Genomic DNA, 18,784 nt, shown 5'->3' with positions numbered 1-18,784 from the left:
GCACAACTTTCTTTAAATATCCAGACAGTCTCTTCCTCAACCATCATACATTCCCATGAAATGATTGCATCGTCTCTGAGTCAGTTTCAAATTCATGTCTCCATTGTCTCCATGTAATACTTGAAAGGTAATTACAAGAGAGATCAGATATAATTCTACTATTTGTAATTTCTACTTTTATACCTATACTGTGTTTAGCAAAGTCATGTGACATCACTAATGCCAACTAGTCCTCTCAAACAATGGCACAAATTAACACGCGTCTATTTACTTTCGAAAACTTCTCATCAATATTCAAACTGAGCACACAACTCACTTAAGGATCCAGTATTTCTCTTTTTCTGCAGAACTTCAAGCACAACTCAGATCAGTTCTCACTGAACTTAACCACTTCCGTTCAGATGCTATCCATGGAGGAAGGGAAGAGGGGTGGGATTGTGGGGGATGGTTTCCGTCTGCACCCACCCTGGGTTAGGGGATGGGGTGCCTGCGGAGTTGAGGCTTGTCTTGGGACACATACCCTGAGCTCTGTTTCTAGACCAGAGTCCTCGCAATACCCACCTAAGCTGCAAGGAGAGTGTGCCCTTTGGGCTAATATCCACCTTCTCCAGGACCCCAAATGCACAGGGCTTCCCAGGTGGTGCTAGTGGTAAAGAACTCACCTGCCAAGGCAGGAGACATAAGAGGTGCAGGTTTGACCCCTGTGTCAGGAAGATCCCCTGGAGGAGGGCATGGCAACCCACTCCAGTAATTTTGCCTGGAGAATCTCATGGACAGAGGAGCCTGGTGGGCTACAGTCCATGGGGTCACAAAGAACTGGACATGACTGAAGCGACTTAGCACACACACTGTGGTTCTAAGGCAACCCCAGCAGTTGGAGCCCTTTCTTTTCAACACCCTGTAGGCTGGAGTTTGCACCCATCTCACTCCCACAGAGCTTCCAGAACATACTGTGCTCTGCTTTTCTCTATCCTGCACAGTGCCTGGCCCTACACTGGGCATACAGTAAGCACTCAATAAACACACATGGAGAGATACCTGAAAGGTGGCAGAGACGCAGCCCCTGCCCCTGTCTGCCCATACTGTGGAGTCTCTGCATGTGCTGCTGAGTGGGATGTCACAGGTCGTTGCCTTTACGACAGTACTTCAAGTGCCTGAAATAATGGGGACCCTGGCACCGAGCGGAGAGAGGATCTGATTGTCAGACCAAGTGCTGGAGACAGATGCTGAGTGGAGTTCAGGATCAGAGGGCTGCCGGGCGTTCCCCTAATCACCTGGCCCTCAGGTTTCCTGTCTTTCCTCCCACTCAGCCCCCTCTCTGCCCACCTCTGCCCTCTGTTTAATACTAGCTCTTCTTTAGTTCGGGGCACAGAGAAGGAGAACAAACCATTTTCCTGTCTGCCCTAGAGGTCCTGACAGGTGAGGAGACAGAATCTATTCAGATGCCCAGTCTATGATGACCTCAAGTTCTGTGGGGCTGGACTCAAAACTAAATGCCTTCCCTGAGGCTTCCCAGGTGGCGCTAGTGGTAAAGAACCCCCCTGCCAGTTCAGGAGACATAAGAAGTGAGGGTTCAATCCCTGGGTCGGGAAGATCCCCTGGAGGAGGAAATGGCCACCCACTCCAGTATTCCTGCCTGGAGAATCCTATGGACAAAGGAGCCTGGCGGGCTACACTCCATGGGGTCACAAAGAGTCATATACAGCTGAAGTGACTTAGCATGCATGTACAAGCAGAAGCAGTTATGAAGATAACCCTGCCAGGCCCTTTGCAGGGATGTAGCTCTATCTAACTGGGATGGGAGACCCCAGGCCCCCAGCCCTCAGTCTCCTGGTGCTAACAGGTATGAAGAGGGGGTGCTCAGGCTTTTCTGGGGGATTCTAAAGGGTATTGGGGGGTGCCCGGGGATTGTGGGGGGGCTGGTGGCTGAAGGTGAACTAGCTTTTAGCCACCAAAGGTTAAGTGGTTCATCTGGGTGTTCCTAAGAGTATTAGTAATAATAGTAATAACAATAGTGATACCGCCCACGCCCGACACTTTCCATGTATTACCTTTAGCCCTAAAAGCCCTGAAAGCTGGTTATTATCATTTGTGCTTTCTGCATGAAGACACTGAAACACAAATTCTGCTGGAGTGACTTGCTCCGGGGAGCAGAGCAGATGAGCTCTGAGGGTCAGGGTGAAGCCCCATCTACTCGGCCTATTCCTTATCGTCCCAGCGTCTCCATCTCGCACACATTTCTGCCTGCCAGGCACCCCCATGATCATCTAACATGCGCCAGGCCACTGTCATTCTTTCCCTCTCACGGAGGCTGCTGAATTTGACTCTGTTCAGATGTTAGAGGGTTTTGCACTTTCTATGAGTGTCCCCCTCAGACGCAAGTCTGTTGGGAAAGGAGTGTGGGGTTAGGGTGCTTTGCTGCGCACTCCCCTTATGGGGTGTTCTGGCTGTGTCTAGAGCTCTGTGTACCTCCAGGATGTTCTAGAATAGAAAGGGGCTCTTGTCCCAATGTGCACTGGACTGGAAGAATAAACAAACCAAGGGCCCTTCTTCAGGCAGCAGTGGGGGGGTTCTGAGTTCTTTTATTTTTATTTGTTTATTTATTTGGCTGCACCAGGCCTTAGTTGCATCATGCGACATCTTTAGTTATGGCATGTGGGATCTAGTTCCCTGACCAGGGATTGAACCTAAGGCTCTTGCAGTGGGGGCACAAAGTCTTAGCCACCGGACCACCATAGAAGTCCTGGTTCTGAGTTCTTATCATCACCGGCAGCATCGCAATCAGCTCACCCCACCCCAGCAAGCCTTTTTGATTTCAAAAGCTTGTTTTGGTGGCCAAGGATTGGGATACAGAACTGTCCTGCTGGGAAGACTAGGCAATGAAGAGGACTCTCGCCCCCTTCGAGAGCTCCATGGTCCTCGTTGGAAGGGGGGTCCGGAGCAGACCTTGCAGTAGGAGCTGAGCTGTGTTCTAACTTGGCTCCTCTGCCAACCTGCTGTGTGACTCTAAACAAGCCGTTCACCTCTCTGGGCTTCAGTCTGCTCATGAATCACAGAGGCAAAGGCAGCAGGAGAGAGCTGGGCCTGAGAAGCCTTGGGGGCTTTTCTGGTCCTAAGGTTTTATGGTGCGATGGAGAATTCAGCTACCAGCGCCGGAGTGTCGAACCTGGAGCAGGAAGTCATCTCCCCTGCCCAGGTCCCTCCCAGGGAGTGGTTCTGCCATGCTTTCAAGATGAATGAATCGATTGATTGGGGGCTGATTTGGGGTTTTCGTTGGTGTGTGCAAGCTCTCTCTAGTTGCTGTGAGCTGGGGCTCCTCTCCAGTTGCGGTGCATGGGCTTGTCATCGCGATGGCTTCTCTTGCGGCTGAACGTGGGCTCTAGGGCAGGGGGCTTCAGTAGCTATGGTGCACGGGCTTAGTCCCATGGCATGTGGGCTCTTCCTGGACCAGGGACTGAACCCGTATCTTCTGCATTAGCAGGAGAACTCTTAACCACTGGACCACCAGGGAAGCCCAGGTTCTGCCTTTATTAGAAGGAAGGAAGAAGTGGAACATCTCAGTCATGCTGCCCAGGATCCTTTGGGAACAGCTCCAGGCAAGCGGGAAGGCGTCCACCTGAGTGAAACTGGGGGAAATGGGGTACCTGCTCTTCTCTTTTTGGGAACGCCTGCAGTGGCTCACGGGCTGTCGCTTGCTCTCAGGCCTGCACTTCAAGCCCGCTCTCTCAGTAGCTATTGGGAACAGCCTTGTCTGGGTGCCAGGAGCAAATGTCCAAATGGCCTCATCAGAGTGTCAGCCATCCAAATGCAAACAGGAACAGACAGCTCGGCCCTGCAGGGGCGGGAGGAATGGCAAGTGCCTGGGGACCCAGCACCAAGGGAGGGAAATCATTCTTACAGGAGGCCTCACCGTGGACCCCGGGACTGCACTTGTATGAGACCAAGATCCATGGACCTCTGAGCTTGTTAGACTTCATGCCGGCTAGCCTCAGACCATCCCAGGAGGCAGGTGGGGGCAGGGAGGGACACTGAGGCACAGAGGGGCAATAATGGTCTGCTTAATCACACAGAGGGTCCTCGGCAGAAGCACCACCCAGAGAGGGTGCGAGTCCCAAGGGGTGTGAGCCTTGAACCCCAGTATCACCTTCCCCTGAGCTGAGTTTCCTTCTGAAACTCACAACATGGTACAAATCATTTACAAAGCATCCTTTCCCCAAAGCCCTCTCTTTCACCGCGTGTTCTTCACCATCTCTCCGTTTCACAGGCAAAGAGCATGAACAGAAATACAGAAAACACAGAAGGGGATAGGGGTCCTCCACAGGCCCCTTCACTTTGATGTCTTTGCTCTCTGGGAAGCCTTCTCTGATCACTGTGCTTTTTAAATTTAAGACTTTCACCCTGAGCAGTCCTCCTGAATTCCCTTACCCTGCTCCCTGGCATGTATTACCTGATAATCTACTATAGGACTTTTTAGCAGGCTGATTCTTCTTGACTGTTTCCTCTTGCTGAAACCACAAGCTCCTAAAGTCAAGGATATTTATGCTTCTTCACTTTTGAATCCCCAGTGCTTGAGCTCGTGTTCAGCACATCGCAGTTGCCTAGTTGAATGAACGAATGAATGAGGCCTGGGTGATTCATCACAAAGCAAGAAGGCCTTCACTGCTTCCCTACCGGATTATGATGGAGACAAGTGGACCGAGTACGGTGGACCCCTGCCTGGCCCTGCTTTCCTAGGTAACTCCGCCACAGGTGGACCCACCTCCTCAGCCCCTGAAGGCATCCGTATCCTGGCCCACAGCTAGGACTGGAGTGCCACTGGCTTACGAGAGGGACAGGCTGTGATGTCCCCAGGCACCTGAAGCTCACCCACTGTCAACAGGAGTCAGTAAAACAAAGAGCTCCGTGAGAGACAGCTTTGGCCCAAACACAACTGAAAGTGTATCTCGTGAGCAGAAACATGTGTTCAAGGCCCCCGGCTCTCCGGCAGGGGAGAGGTGGAGTGTGGCTGGCAGGGATGCTGAAATTCACTGAGAAATCTGCCTCTTGCTCTGAGGCTATCAAGGAAGACACCTTCCTGGTGGGGGTAATAGCTGCTTCTCCTCCCCGTAGGGGGTCGCTCCAGGGTACCTGAGGACAGCCACTAGCTCTGCCACCTCGGCTCTTCGAGCGTCTGCCTCACTGACACTTCTCACTTCCCTCCCATCAGTTTGGCAGGTTTTTATCGCACTGGTTTCAGCGTATATAGACGTTCCCTGGGGAGTGCAGCAGTTGCAGTAAATATACCATATACATTCACACAGACTGATGGAGACACACAGAGTCAGACACAGGGGAAGGTGTGTGTGCGCACACACACACACACACACACACACACACACACACACACCCTAGGGAGATACCCAGAGTCATGCAGAAGAAAGGAGAGAGACAGAGACATAATTCAGCCCAGCAAGAAACAGGCAGACCTTGACGAAATGACATCGATACCTAGCAGGGTGCATTCAACCACTCCCAAAAAAGGTGTACATGGAAGGCAGCCCTTGCTGGACAAGAAATAAAGGGAACTCATCTCTCCATGACAACAGAAACAATATCTGGCTATGGAATTATTCCGCTTGCAAATAACTGTAATAGTAGCTCCATTACTCTCACCACTCAGGAAATTCCAAAGATTGTGGTAATTCTGCACCATAAATAAGGTGGAGACCAAGTACGTTTTTCTTATTTTAAATCACAATATCACAATTAGGAATATTATGTATGGCTAGCACACGAGATGTATGATATTATTATTTAAGAGATCAAGTAGGCTATTTAAGTTAAACCAGCAAGTTTTTACAAGAGAAAACACAAAGGAAAAAATAGTTCAGAACAGGGCAAAAGTCATGGCAGTGATAAACACGGGGCTGAAGTTTGTGGGGGGTAGGGGGCGGGTTTCCTTTATCCAAAGTGTAGTCTTTTCATCAATTACCTAAGTTCAAACTTAGGAATTAAGCAATAAATTGTTTGTATCAGTCCGTCTCTTTTCTAACTCTGGCTCAGTGAAGACACTGGGAGCTCATTCATTCATTCATCAGAATACCTATAAAGGGTTTAAAGTTGATGTTTAGAGGGAGGAAGACAAAGAACTGTCCTCCATCTGCTGACAGTCTGGTAGGAGGGAAAAATCAAAGTCATCACTTTGAGCTATGTTCCTTCTATGCCTATTTTCTGGAAGTTCTTTTTTTTTTAAAAAAATCATAAATGGATATTGAATTTTGTCCAAAACTTTCTCTGCGACTGTTGAGATGATCATATGGCTTTAGCTTTCAATTCATTAAAGTAATTATCCTTCAATTAAAAATAGATAAATAAGAAAGTCATCCAGACTCAGAAGAGCTACCATAGAGGTGTAAACCCCGGGTCAGGAACAGCTCAGTGGAGAATGTGGCAAAAGAGCTAAGCTTTAAGGGACAATAAAATATTAGCCAGATGAGAAACTGAAGCCCATAGTAGGCAGAGCTGACATCAGTGTCATCAGCCCATACCCTGAGCCTGGAGTCCCAGCCTGCAAAGTTTTCCAGTCCTTCATGATTCACTCACTTGATGCCCTGGGGCCTACTGTATCTCCAGCTGTATTTACCAGGCTGCTCATGTCCCATCAGAGCTGCAGGTTGTGAATTCTTGATTTGCTCTCCACTAGGACTGGATCCCTGCTCAGGAGCCTGCCTTGACCTTGACCTGTACTCCACCCTTCACAGATTACCCAGAATCTTGATGCCCGACTCCACACGCAGCCAGTTCCACACACTCCTGGTGCGATGTCGTAAGAATAAGAGCCTCTACTTATCGAGTCCTTACTCTGTGCCAGGCTTGATTCATGTTGATTACACGCATTACATCATTTGATCCATGGAACCACACTCCTGGATTTTATCATTACCTCCATGTGCCAGCTGAGAACAAGGAAGCTTACAAAGCTTAACAGCTCCTGAGATCAGAGTTAGCAAATGGCAGGACCACGGTTTATGATCAGATATCCTGAAAACAAGGCCTGGTTATTTACCCGTCTTGCTACCTTACCACTCCCCACTGAAAATCTGCAACCCCAGTGGATTGTTGGCCCAGATATCAGGGCCTTGGCGCTATGATTTGGGTGGCAGCCACCCCTTCTCCGTGAGAAGCAGCGCCATGATGGATGAAGGCCTTGACTCCATCTACTCCTGCCTTCTTCCCAAAGTGCCCATAATCCAGCACTCCCAGCAGGCCTTGCAGGTCAAGCCTAAATGGGTGCTGACCACTAACTGTGCCCTCAGGGAATCAGGACAGCTGAGGTCAAGAAGCTCAAATCCCAAGGCATCTATCAGAGGGGGCTCCACGCAGCTTTTGTATTTTCTTCTTTGGAAGTCTTTAAGCCTCAGGTTCAGAAACCCTGGCTTTCCGGTGATGTAAGAAATCCTACAGCCTTCAATGCCTGTAGAGGTCTTGGGTCTTCTCTGAAGAATTCATTCCACAGAGGAAAGCTACTTCCTCTCAGTATCCAGGGCCTTGGAGGTACGCAGGGAGAGAGAGTGTAGGCCCCAGCAGAAGGGAATAAGGAATGAAAGCAAAGGAGCAGCTTCATACGGGTCCTGACTCCTGGAATAAAATGCTCCCTGCTCATCCCCATCTCAGGCCATTCCCCGGCCATGGCAGCCTCAACCAGGACACCACAATGAGTCCCACTGTGGCTGAATGGGGGGTCCCACACCCCGAGAAGATGTCATCGAGTTCTGGGGGAGGGTGGAGCTGCTGTGGGCTCCCAAGGCATAATGCACAGCCCTGTGGGTGGCATAATGTGGTATTTATCTCCCCCACTACGCAGAGAGGGAACAATCCAGACTCTGTCAGCAAGGTCCTCTGGGGAGTCCAGGCCTCGCTAATGAAGATGAATAAGATGAGGATCTGCCTTGGCTGCTCAGAGCTAATGTATACATATTCATGGGCTGGGAGGACAGCTCCCAGGATGACCCATCCTCCAGAGAGGCAATGGAGGCATGGCAGTGCAAAGCCATGCTTGGGGTGGGGCTTTTTCTGCAGGGTGGGACACTCTGTGAATTAGGGTACCACAGGACATACCCTTAAATTGACCAGATTTCCAAAGCAAAATTGATTCCTCTGCCTGCTGCAAACTTATGAGTCCTGATCTAAGCTCAGGGACCCCTGAAGAACTGAGTTCTTAGCTGAGTTCCAGAAGTAACTCCAGCTTTGCCATTTCCTACTCCACCTCAGCTAACAGCCATCCCCACACTGTATTTGTTCTGCCTGGCATGGCCTCATGGAATTTGCTGGAGGTTTCATGTTAGAGTTCTTGCTGCTGTTGTTCAATCACCCAGTCCTGTCTGACTCTTTGTGACCGCATAGACTGCAGCATGCCAGGCCTCCCTGTCCCTCACCATCTCCCAGAGCTTGCCCAAGTTCATGGCTATTGCATCGGTGATGCCATGCATCTTATCACACAAAGGCTCAGGACACATGCCTCAGCATCTCATTTCACACACATAGACCTTTTCAGAATCTCCATCCATCTGACTCTTTCATGAGCTGCCCGCAACTATTTTGGGGGCGTGACAAATCCTTGCCACCATAGAACTCCAGGGTCCATGATGGTGACCTTGGCAGGAGATTATACAGGGTGTAGGAAAATCTAGACCAGAAACTTGAGCATCCGTACTGCGTTTCTTCAAAAGAGGGCAAGTGTTGGCCCTGCCCCTGGACACACCATCACTCTGAAGTCAGTGGATTTGTCTTTGACTCACGGATATTTTGATATCTGAACGATTTCATTCCCTGTTTCTGGTGCACTCAGCCTCCATCCCCAGGCAGCAGAACAGAAAGGATACACACTGAGCCCAATAAATCAAACCCCCTCTCTGCAGCCAGCCTCCTGTAGGTTTCCACGGAGCCACAGGCTAGTCTTTAGCGGCAAGACGAATGTCTGGCAGAGCGCAGAGAGCCTTACCTGCCTTTCCGACATGATGTAGAGCTGCTCGCGGTCCTTGGAGAAGGCCATGTCCCGGAGCACGGGGCCGGGCTCCACCACCTGCACCGTCTCATACTGCAGGGCGTTGCCCCGGGGCCCGTCTACCCGGATCTGTGGATGAGAGGAAGAAGAGAGTTCAGATGTGAGTTCAGATCCTGAGCCGCCGTATTTCCAGCCTCAGCCGGGAGCTTCCCTCCTCATGGGCAAGGGAGGGGCCGTGAGCCCAGTGAAGTGAAGTGAAAGTTGCTCAGTTGTGTCCGACTGTTTGTGATCCCATGGACTGTCCAATGGAATTCTCCAGACCAGAATACTGGAGTGGGTAGGCTTTCTCTTCTCCAGGGGCTCTTCCCAACCCAGGGATCAAACCCGGGTCTCCCGCATTGCAGGTGGATTCTTTACCAACTGAACCATCAGGAAAGACAAAACAGAGGCGCATGCCCAGCAGGGGCCTCTCATGGGGAATGGCCAACAGACCGGGTGGGGACAGTGGGGGGTGGGGATAGTGGGGGGCTGGGGGGGGTGGGGAGGAGGCGAAACCAGGCTGCACTTGGAACCTGGTGTCCTTCTCTCTGGCTCACCATGCCTTAGGCTCACAGCTTTGACCCTTGCTTGCGTATCTTTGGATAAGAGGGTGGGGCTGATGTGGGGGAAGAGGAATCTGGGGATGAGGCAAATGGGAAAACTGATGCTGCTTCAGATCAGAGCATCACTCTACAACAGAAAGGCAGTATTATTAGCTACATTTGTTAGCAGAACAAATTTGGGTGTAAAGATGTGGGCTGATTCTTTGAAACTGGCAGCCAGGATCACTGCTGGCCTTCGAGGAGAAGCCGGAACCCCAGAAGATTCACACCACGTGGACTTATTCTGTCTATGAACCCACTGGCTTATGCTTCAGATTCTGGAATAGATGTAGGGTCCCCAAATCCCCTAGAGTTACTATTTATGTCCCCAGTGAAGGGCATGTGGGCATTCCAGGAAAATGTGTTTTGGGCATGAGTCATTCTGTCTTCCAAGAACACTCAACAGACTAGGTCATCTCTGGGCCATCTAACAGTCCTTCCTGGAACTGCTGGAACAATGTGAAGACCATGAGGAAAGGCTTTTGCCCGCATTCCCCAAGGCTGAGGACAAGTCTAGGAAAGACGGGACTTTCCTAATGCCACCCACCCCCTGATTCAAGGTGCTGGCCCAGGTCTTCAGAATCATCACCAGTGTGAGCTCATAGATTTGCCATGATTATTGATGAGCACTAATATTTCCATCCACATAAGCTGGGATCAAACATTACCATCCATGCAAGAATGTAGGAAGGTGAGGAGAATGCCAGAGGTAGACGGGGAAAAGTAATAACTAGGAGATCACCAAACTTGATTAGATGCCATTTGCACAAGTCTCTATATGATAATGTGGGGTAATTTTAGAAATTTCAATAACAAAACTAAAAGAAAAAAATAATATTCCAAATCATTGGAAAATTATTCCAAAAATAATATTCCCATTATATATTCATTTTTAATTTTAATGGGTAATTCTTAACCTTTTATGAGCTCAAGGAAAATGGCAGAGCTATTCAGAGGAATTAAGTTACAGAAAGAATGCCATATTAATGCCATCTGATAACACCAATTCATCCAAAGTCTGCTGTCTCTCATTTCTGTTAAATTCACTGAACTCTGACCCCAGGGTAGTGTGTGACATATGTATTTGATTTGGGGTTTGTGCTAGCCTTTTTGCTTGTCTTCCTCTTAAGCACAATTTTTCAGCCCTTCCTAGACATCAGGTACTGGGAGATGATTTTACATATGATTCCTTATTGATATAATCTTCTCAAGAGCTTTTTTGTCCTAGCTTGCATGGCCCTTCCAGGATCCATTCCAACCTCTCTCACCTTTTAGGTGGGACTGGACCCACCCCCTGCTTCCTGGGTTGGCCTTCGATGGACAGAAACAAATCGGTTTAATCTCACTCTCTGGCCACAGCGGTGGAGAGAAAGCAGACCCAAGCCATTCACCACTTGCAATTAGAGTGAAGCAAGGACTATGTCTTGTGACAGGGGAAGAAAGCACCTCCCCTCACCCTTCATAAGATCAAAGAAACAGGTAGCTCCCAGAACTACTAGCAACCCTCTTGTTCTTATGAACAGGGTGGGGGTGCTGGAGCCAGGGAAGGTCAGGGACAGAGATGAAAAGCATTGGTTTTGGGTGATGTCCCTGAGCCACTGAATCAAAATAGCCCTGAAGGCTATCACGTGTCCAGGCCTTTCTAGCTACTCAGGATATTTCCTTATTGTTAAAGCAACAGAAAGGTTTTCTGCAATATCTAATGATATGTTCTGATAGAATAGACGGGGAAAACGGGACACAGTGCATTAAATAACTGCCCTGAGCTATCAAATCTGACAAATGAATGGGGATCCAGTCTAACCCTGGAATATGTAGTTTTCCTGCTACTCCAGTTACATGAGGGACATTGTTCCTTGATGAGGTTCACGTTTACTTTCTGGGGGTACTAACAAAGGCAGGGGCTTCTGGTATGTACAAACTCCAGAGGCTTTCGCCAGTCATTTCCAATTCTGAAGCTGAAACACTTGTGCTTGACAGATATTTATTTTTAAAATGAAGAAATGAATGAAGTTCAGACTCTTCTTTGCAGATTTCCCATTAAGCTCAGGAAAACAACAACAACAACAACAACAACAAAATACTAGTGAATGAATTAAGAAGAGACATGCTTAGCCGTTAAAATCCAAATGCCTGGGAATCCAGTAGCCGTCCTCCTTCTGTCCCCACCCCCAAGCCACCAAATGTCCACCCTGAGCAGGTCTTTCCTTAATCTGAATGAAATGGGAGCTCATGCAAAACCAATTGGGATTACCACCCAAGTCTGACCGCGCGGTGATGGCCTTGGCCTCCAGCCCAGCCAGGCTGCCTCCCCAGCTGCGAATCACCCTTGGAGCAGCAGCACATGAGTGATCCTGTGCAGCCTGGCTGGGCTCCAGCCCCTTAAGGCCGCCAGCAGGAGCCGGCACCCCTCGGGGATGCTGGCAGAAAGGAGTCCCCTCCAGTGCCCTGTGTTGTGATCCCCGAGGGAAACTTGATTCAGTGCCTAAGTGACTGTCTTTATCATTTGGCTCCACCTTCCCTGCTCTTTAGGATGAGGTGATGGGCTGGATGTGGACATCAGAAGAACCTAGCAGAACTGGGCAGGGACAGAGACGTGGACCAGGGAGCACTAATGGGGCAAGTTTTTCCAGGCCTGGAGAGGCAAGGCATGGGGCAATGGGCCCCACCCTTGCCCACTCCTCCAGGGCAGGAAACCAGTAATTGAAACGGTGGTTATTCCCTTCACATCACCCCACCCAATCCATACTACTTGTTTCAGGAAACAGAAAGGAAAGCATCCGTTCAACCCATCTGCTGAAAGAGTCTCACACAAGACATGGATAACAGGAGTTTGTGATGGGATGTGCTGAATGATGGACAATTTGATGGACAGCCATCAAATTTAGGTAGGCTGGACTAGCTGCTGGCTCTTGGGCAACAAGAACTGCTAGCAACTTAGTGGCTGCTACGTGTCAGGCATGATGGAAGGCATTCTACATGGATTTATCTTCTCATTGAAACCTCATGACTCCATGAAGCCTTAATACTATTCCATTTACAGTAATAATAAGGCACAGAGAGGTTTTAATATGTTGTGCATGGTCACCCCTGCTGAAGTCTGGCCAATTCCAGAGTCCACTCTTCAATGCACTTACATAGTACACCAACACAAGTTGAGCCAGGTCCTACTGCATCTGTAAACCTGCATCTCTTCTAGGAGTGAAAGTTGTTAATGGTAAACAAGCATCGTGCCAGGAGTGCTGGAGGAACCATGTCTATCTTCCGCAGTCCTTTTGGGAAAGAATCATGCATATGAATGAAAAAGACGCTGTTGTAAATTTTCAAAATAACGATCCCTTAAATTTTTGTTTTAGACCTTGCTGAGAATGTTATTCTTAAATAACACTGTCTCATCTGATGGCTGTAAAATGTTTATGATTTTGACTGCCAGCATAATCATTCTCGTTTTACCAATGAAAAAACTGAGATGGGGGCTGTTTTGGGCCTTTTCTGAAATTCAGTGATAAATTAATGACAGTCAGGACTAGAACCCAGGTCTCCTGATTCCTAGCTCAGAACTTGCAGTTGAGCTATTTAGATTTTCTGTGAGCCTTTGACAAGCTTACACATGAAAAGGTTTTAAAAATAATGAGTCTCCATGGGACTTAGGGCAGTTTGGCCATGGAGAGAGAACCAACTTAGAGATAGAGAAAGACACATTTCTACATGGAGAAGTGGGAACTGGGGGACTCGCCAAGCAGTAGTGTTATGACTGGTCTTATTTACTATTTTTTATAAATGGTCTGGAGCAGGGAGCAGGAACATTTACAGCTGATCCTAAGCTCTTTGGAATAGTCAGAAGGCCCATGATGGAAATGAGCTACAGAAAGACGGTGCCTCCTCTGTGGGACCTGGGGGGGTGGGGTGGGGGAGTGGCGGGGAGGGAGGGGGGAGGAGCTATAATTGAGCAAATAGACCTGGGTCGTCAAGTCTTACAGTGGCAGGGATCATGCTTGATGTATCCAACGCTGCAGCCCCAATGCCTAGCACAAGACCCAAGGCACGATTGGTGCTCAGTAAGTAGTCACTGACAGATGTGGTGAGAATATGGAAAAAGGAACCTTTGTACACTATTGGTAGTGTGTAAATTGGTATAGCCACTGAGGAAAACACTAAGGTAGCTTCTCAAAAGTTAAAAACAGACCTGCCATTTGATCCAGCAATTCCACTCCTGGGTATACACACAAAGGAAATAAAATCAGTATCTCAAAGAGACGTCTGCCCACCCATGTTCATTTCAGCATTGCTCACAATAGCCAAGATATGGAAACAACCTAAATATCTATCAAGGGATGAATGGATTTTAAAAAATGTGATTATATATATGTAGTTCAGCCTTAAAATAGAAATTTGGCCATTTTCAACGACATCAGTGAATCTGGAGAACATTTATGCAAACTGAAATAAACACAGAAAGACAAAATATTGCACAGTCTTGCTTATATGTGGGATCTAAAATAGTCAGACTCTTTGAAGAAGAGCATAGAATGGTGGGAGGGGGAAACAGGGAGATGTTGGTCAAGGCATGGGCTTCCCAGGTGGTGCTGATGGTAAAGAACCCGTCTGCCAAGCAGGAGACAGAAGAGACGCAGGTTCGATCCCTGGGTCAGGAAGATCCTCTGGAGAAGGGAATGGCTGCCCACTCCAGTATTTTTGCCTGGAGAATCCCATGGACGGAGAAGCCTGGCAGGCTACAGTCCATAGAGTTTCAAATGATCAGACACAACTGAAGCGACTTAGCATGCACACATGTTGGTCAAGGGATATAAAGTTTCAGTTATTAGGTGAATAAGGTCTAGAGAGCTGATGTGCAACAAGGTGACTATAATAATAATACAATACTGCATACTTGAAATTCATGAAGAGGGTAGATATTAAGTGTTCTCATCACATACACACACACACACAGACACATGAGGTGGTGGATATGTGATTTATCTGAATTGCAGTGATTCAGTTCAGTTCAGTCACTCAGTCATGTCCAACTCTTTGTGACCCCGTGAACCTCAGCACACCAGGCCTCCCTGTCCATCACCAACTCCCACAGTCCACCCAAACCCATGTCCACTGAGTCGGTGATGCCATCCAACCGTCTCATCTTCTGCCATCCCCTTCTCCTCCTGCCCTCAATCTTTCCCAGCATCAGGGTCTTTTCAAATGAATCAGCTCTTCACATCAGGTGGCATTATCTCACAATATATGAATATATGAATCGAAACATCAAACTGTATACCCTGAATATATACAATATTAACTTGTCAATTGTACTTCACAGATGGATAAAGGGCTTTTCTGGTGGCTCAGCAATAAAGAATCTGGCTGCAATACAGAAGACACGAGTTCCATCCCTGGGTCAGGAAGATCCCTGGAGAAGGGAATGGCAGCCCACTCCAGTATTCTTGCCTGGGAAATCCGGTGGACGGAGGAGCCTGGCAGTCCACAGTTCACGGGGTGGCAAAGTCAGACATGACTTAGCAACTAAGCAACAACAACAACAGGGATGGGAAAAGCAAGTCGTTACTAAATAACTGATCAACTCCCTCCAGGTTAAACAAGCCACACTCTACCAATCAGAGGATGGACTCTGAGCTGATCAAGGCAAGATCAAGGTAGGAAGCAGGGTCAAAAAGGGAGAGCTTCGTTGTTGCCATTTATAGCTCCCAATACTCCACAGCAGCCAAAAAGTCCAACAGAATGACCGGTGGCTTTCAAGTGGGATTCCAGGGAAAAACAGGCAAACAGAAGCCATTCTCTGGACAAAGTTCTTCTAGATACAGAAAATCGCGTCCAGTCCACCCCTGGTAAGTGAGAACAAACCAGATGCCTGCAACTTGGGGACAGCCTGGGAAAGATTCTCCCAGGCCACAGAGACACAGCTGAGAGGAAAGGAGACACAGTGGCCAGTGGCCCTGGCTCCATCACTATCACAGGGGCCACCCTGAAGCTTGGGAGGGGACAGCTTAGAATAAACAAGACTTGTTGTCTTACACACTAGGGCAAATAAAATGTATTACGTTATACAGCACAGATGATACTTGCGTATCAACCAGGCAGTGAGAAAGAATGCAAATAGACATTGATTTAAGGTAGAAAATATAAAGAACCCCCTCATGTCCATTTGGGTGTTGAGAAGATGTTATTCTCTGAGGTTGACACCAAGGAGGAGACTGTACCCCTCACGCTGTGTCTGCACTCATCATCCAGCATGCATTCACGGAATGTGCAGTGTATACTAGACTCCGAGCCAGCTTCTGGAGGAGATCAGTGAGTGCCTGCCCTCTGGGAGCGTGTGTGTGTGTGTGTGTGTGTGTGTGTGTGTGTGTGTGTGCGTTCAGTAGCTTAGACAGGTCTGACTCTTTGCAACCCTATGGACTGTAGCCCACCAGGCTCCTCTGTCCATGGGATTCTCCGGGCAAGAATAGTGGAGTGGGTTGCCATTCCCTCCTCCAAGGGATCTTCCCAACCCAGGGATGGAACTTGCGTCTCCTGCCCTGCAGGCTGATTCTTTACTGCAGAGCAACCAGAGGAGCCCACCCTCTGATATATTAGTCTCCTAATGGGCTCAGATTTCACACGGAGGAGGCCAAGTGGGAAATCCTATAGCAGAGAAGTATTCGAAGGCCTCTTTTCCTTCTTCCCAGGAGATCTGGCCAACTGACTGGAGTGTAACCAGGAATTATCAGCCCAGCCCCAGTCGAGGCTCAAGGGAGCGTGTGCATGTCACAGAATAACGGGGCCACTGCACGGCACCACCAGCCATGAGAGTTTGACTAATACAACACATAGTGGGTAATATCAGATTCATTCAAAAAGCCGCTTCAGAGACGAAATCTCTTTAGTCAGTAGGAAGACTGATCTGCAGTAGCAAAATGAGTGGCGCTAACAGATTTTATAGAGATACGCTGGCAGAGGGAGGCAAGAACGAACACATGAGAAAGGGGTTGGCAGGGGAACTTTTGGCCAGCTTCATGGAGCCCTGTCCTGAGGAGACAGCAGAGGTGTTCTCCAAGGCCTGAAGGGTGAGGTATCACTTCAGGCCTCACCACAGGCCCAGTGGAAAGTTCTAGACAGCACGGGATAGCAGAAATACAATGCTAGCCACAAATGCGGGCCACATGGGCAATTAAAGTTTCCAGCAGTGGTTACGTTTAAAAACTAAAAGTGTTAGTTGCTCAGTCATGTCCAATGCTTTGTGACCTTATGGACTGTGACCCCTGCAGGCTCCTCTGTCCATGGGATTCTCCAGGCAAGAATATTGAATGGGTTGCCATGCCCTCCTCTAGGGGATCTTCCCGGCCCAGGGATCAACCCTGGGCCTACTTCATTGCAGGCAGATTCTTGACTGTCTGAGCCACCACCAGAGAAGTATCCCAAAATAAAAAAGTAAAATTAGTTCTTTCAGAAAATGTTTATTTTTATTATTTCTCGGGCTGCGCCAGGTCTTAGTCATAGCATGGAGGATCTTCGTGGCGGTGTGTAGGATCTTTTCAGTTACCGTGTGGGATCTTAGTTGTGGCATTGGTGGGCAGTGGGTCTGTTTTTTGTTTTTGTTTTTGTTTTAGTTTTGGCATGTGGGGTCTTAGATGGAGCATGCAAGATCTAGTTCCTTGACCAGGGATTGAACCCAGGCCCCCTGGATTGGGAGCTCAGAGTCTTAACCACTGGACCACCAGGGAAATGCCCAAATTAATTTTAGTAATCTATGTTTTTACTAACCCACTGTGCCCCAAAATAGTATCCCTTGAACATGTCTATAGTATAAACATTGTCAATGAGATATTTTACACACGTTTTTCATACCATGTCTTTGAAATCTGGTGTGTATTTCACACTGACAGCGGAACTCAGTCTGGACCAGCCACATTTCCGGTACACACAGGCCTCCTCACCAGTCCTTCGCAGCCGCTCGGTCTCCAGCCTAGGATAATCTGCTTAGCCCCGCTTTCCCACCAGCCCATCCACCAAGCAGCACTGCCACCTCTCCACCCCTGGCACGGTGGGCATCTACGTTGCCAGGCAGAACTGCTATTAAAACATCAGCAGGGTGGCCTCCGCAAAGGTCAGCCATCCGGGGAGCTCCTGGCAGCTGCTTGTTTGTTTGTTGGAACATTATCTGGGCTGGGCTGTTTATTTACATCCATTGAAGAATTGAACAATAAATATCGTCTCCTGGTAGCAGGCAGATGCTTGCATTAGAGCATTCTGGCCGCCGTCTTGCTTGAAATAATCTCCCTAATGAGCAAACAGTGCTATTCATCCTTAAAGATGCAGGCCACCCCAGGATTCCCATTTCCTCTCTCCTCTCACATCCTCCCCAGACCTTCTGGTCAAGGTCTACACCTGCCAGACCTCCCGATCAGGCCCAGGAATAAGGCAGCAAGGGTGGGGGTCTCACCTGGCAGGCAGGGACATGAACTAAGGCTGGAGAGGCAGGGTGGGAGCAGACTAAATCTAGAAACCAGTGTCCCGGGACCCTCTGAATTCTCCACCTGGACCCCGTGCCTCCAATACAGAGGCATGTGAACCCAGTCTCTGCTGCTCCCCTCAAGAGCCTCAAGACACGACTGCAGCTCTCCTAGCTGTCCTGGCCTGAACCTGTCTCCCACAGAGGCAGAAACAGAATAGCCATGAGGAGCCTCAGTGGGAAAAGAGTGGCCAGGATCTGCTTCTCTGGGACATACAGGGTTGTGGCGTCTCCCAGGAGGGAAAAGTACTGAGGCTTTTGGATCTTACTTATGCGGTTTATTTTGTTGGTCCCCAGAGGCTGACAGCGCTGTAACCCAGGTCACTGGCACTCAGCCTCTTGCCACACAGACTGGAAAGCGGGTGAAAGAAGAACTGGGCACACAGTAGAGTGCCTGCAGCGGGTACGTGGCCAGTCTTGATCTTGGTTGAATGAATGAGTGAATGGAGAAGCTCACTCTGAGCCTGAGCTGCCACACTGGGGACTTTTAGATGTGCAGACACACTCACAGGCACAGACACACTCACACCCCGTCTCCATCCCTGATGGTGAGGCTAGGTCTCCACTCAAACACGGCCTCTAGAACTTTCCATGTATCACTCTACGACAGTGACGGACGAGGAGGACCCGGAAAGGTGTGGTATGCCGGCAGTG

At 48.9% G+C, this 18,784-nt stretch overlaps 1 protein-coding gene across 1 annotated transcript in view; it reads right to left on the bottom strand.

Annotated features, from left to right (window-relative positions):
• Positions 1-18,784, bottom strand: part of PLXNA4 (plexin A4) — a 489,083-nt gene that overhangs the window by 170,770 nt on the left and 299,529 nt on the right. Inside the window, exon 4 of the mRNA XM_018046916.1 lies at positions 8,981-9,112. Within this exon, the coding sequence (XP_017902405.1) occupies positions 8,981-9,112 (132 nt within the window). The remainder of the gene's footprint in view (positions 1-8,980; positions 9,113-18,784) is intronic.

The sequence above is a fragment of the Capra hircus genome, chromosome 4, assembly GCF_001704415.2.
Source record: "Capra hircus breed San Clemente chromosome 4, ASM170441v1, whole genome shotgun sequence".
Classification (NCBI taxonomy): domain Eukaryota; kingdom Metazoa; phylum Chordata; class Mammalia; order Artiodactyla; family Bovidae; genus Capra; species Capra hircus.
Note: the sequence above shows the minus strand (reverse complement) of the source record. Positions and strands in the feature narration are given on the sequence as shown.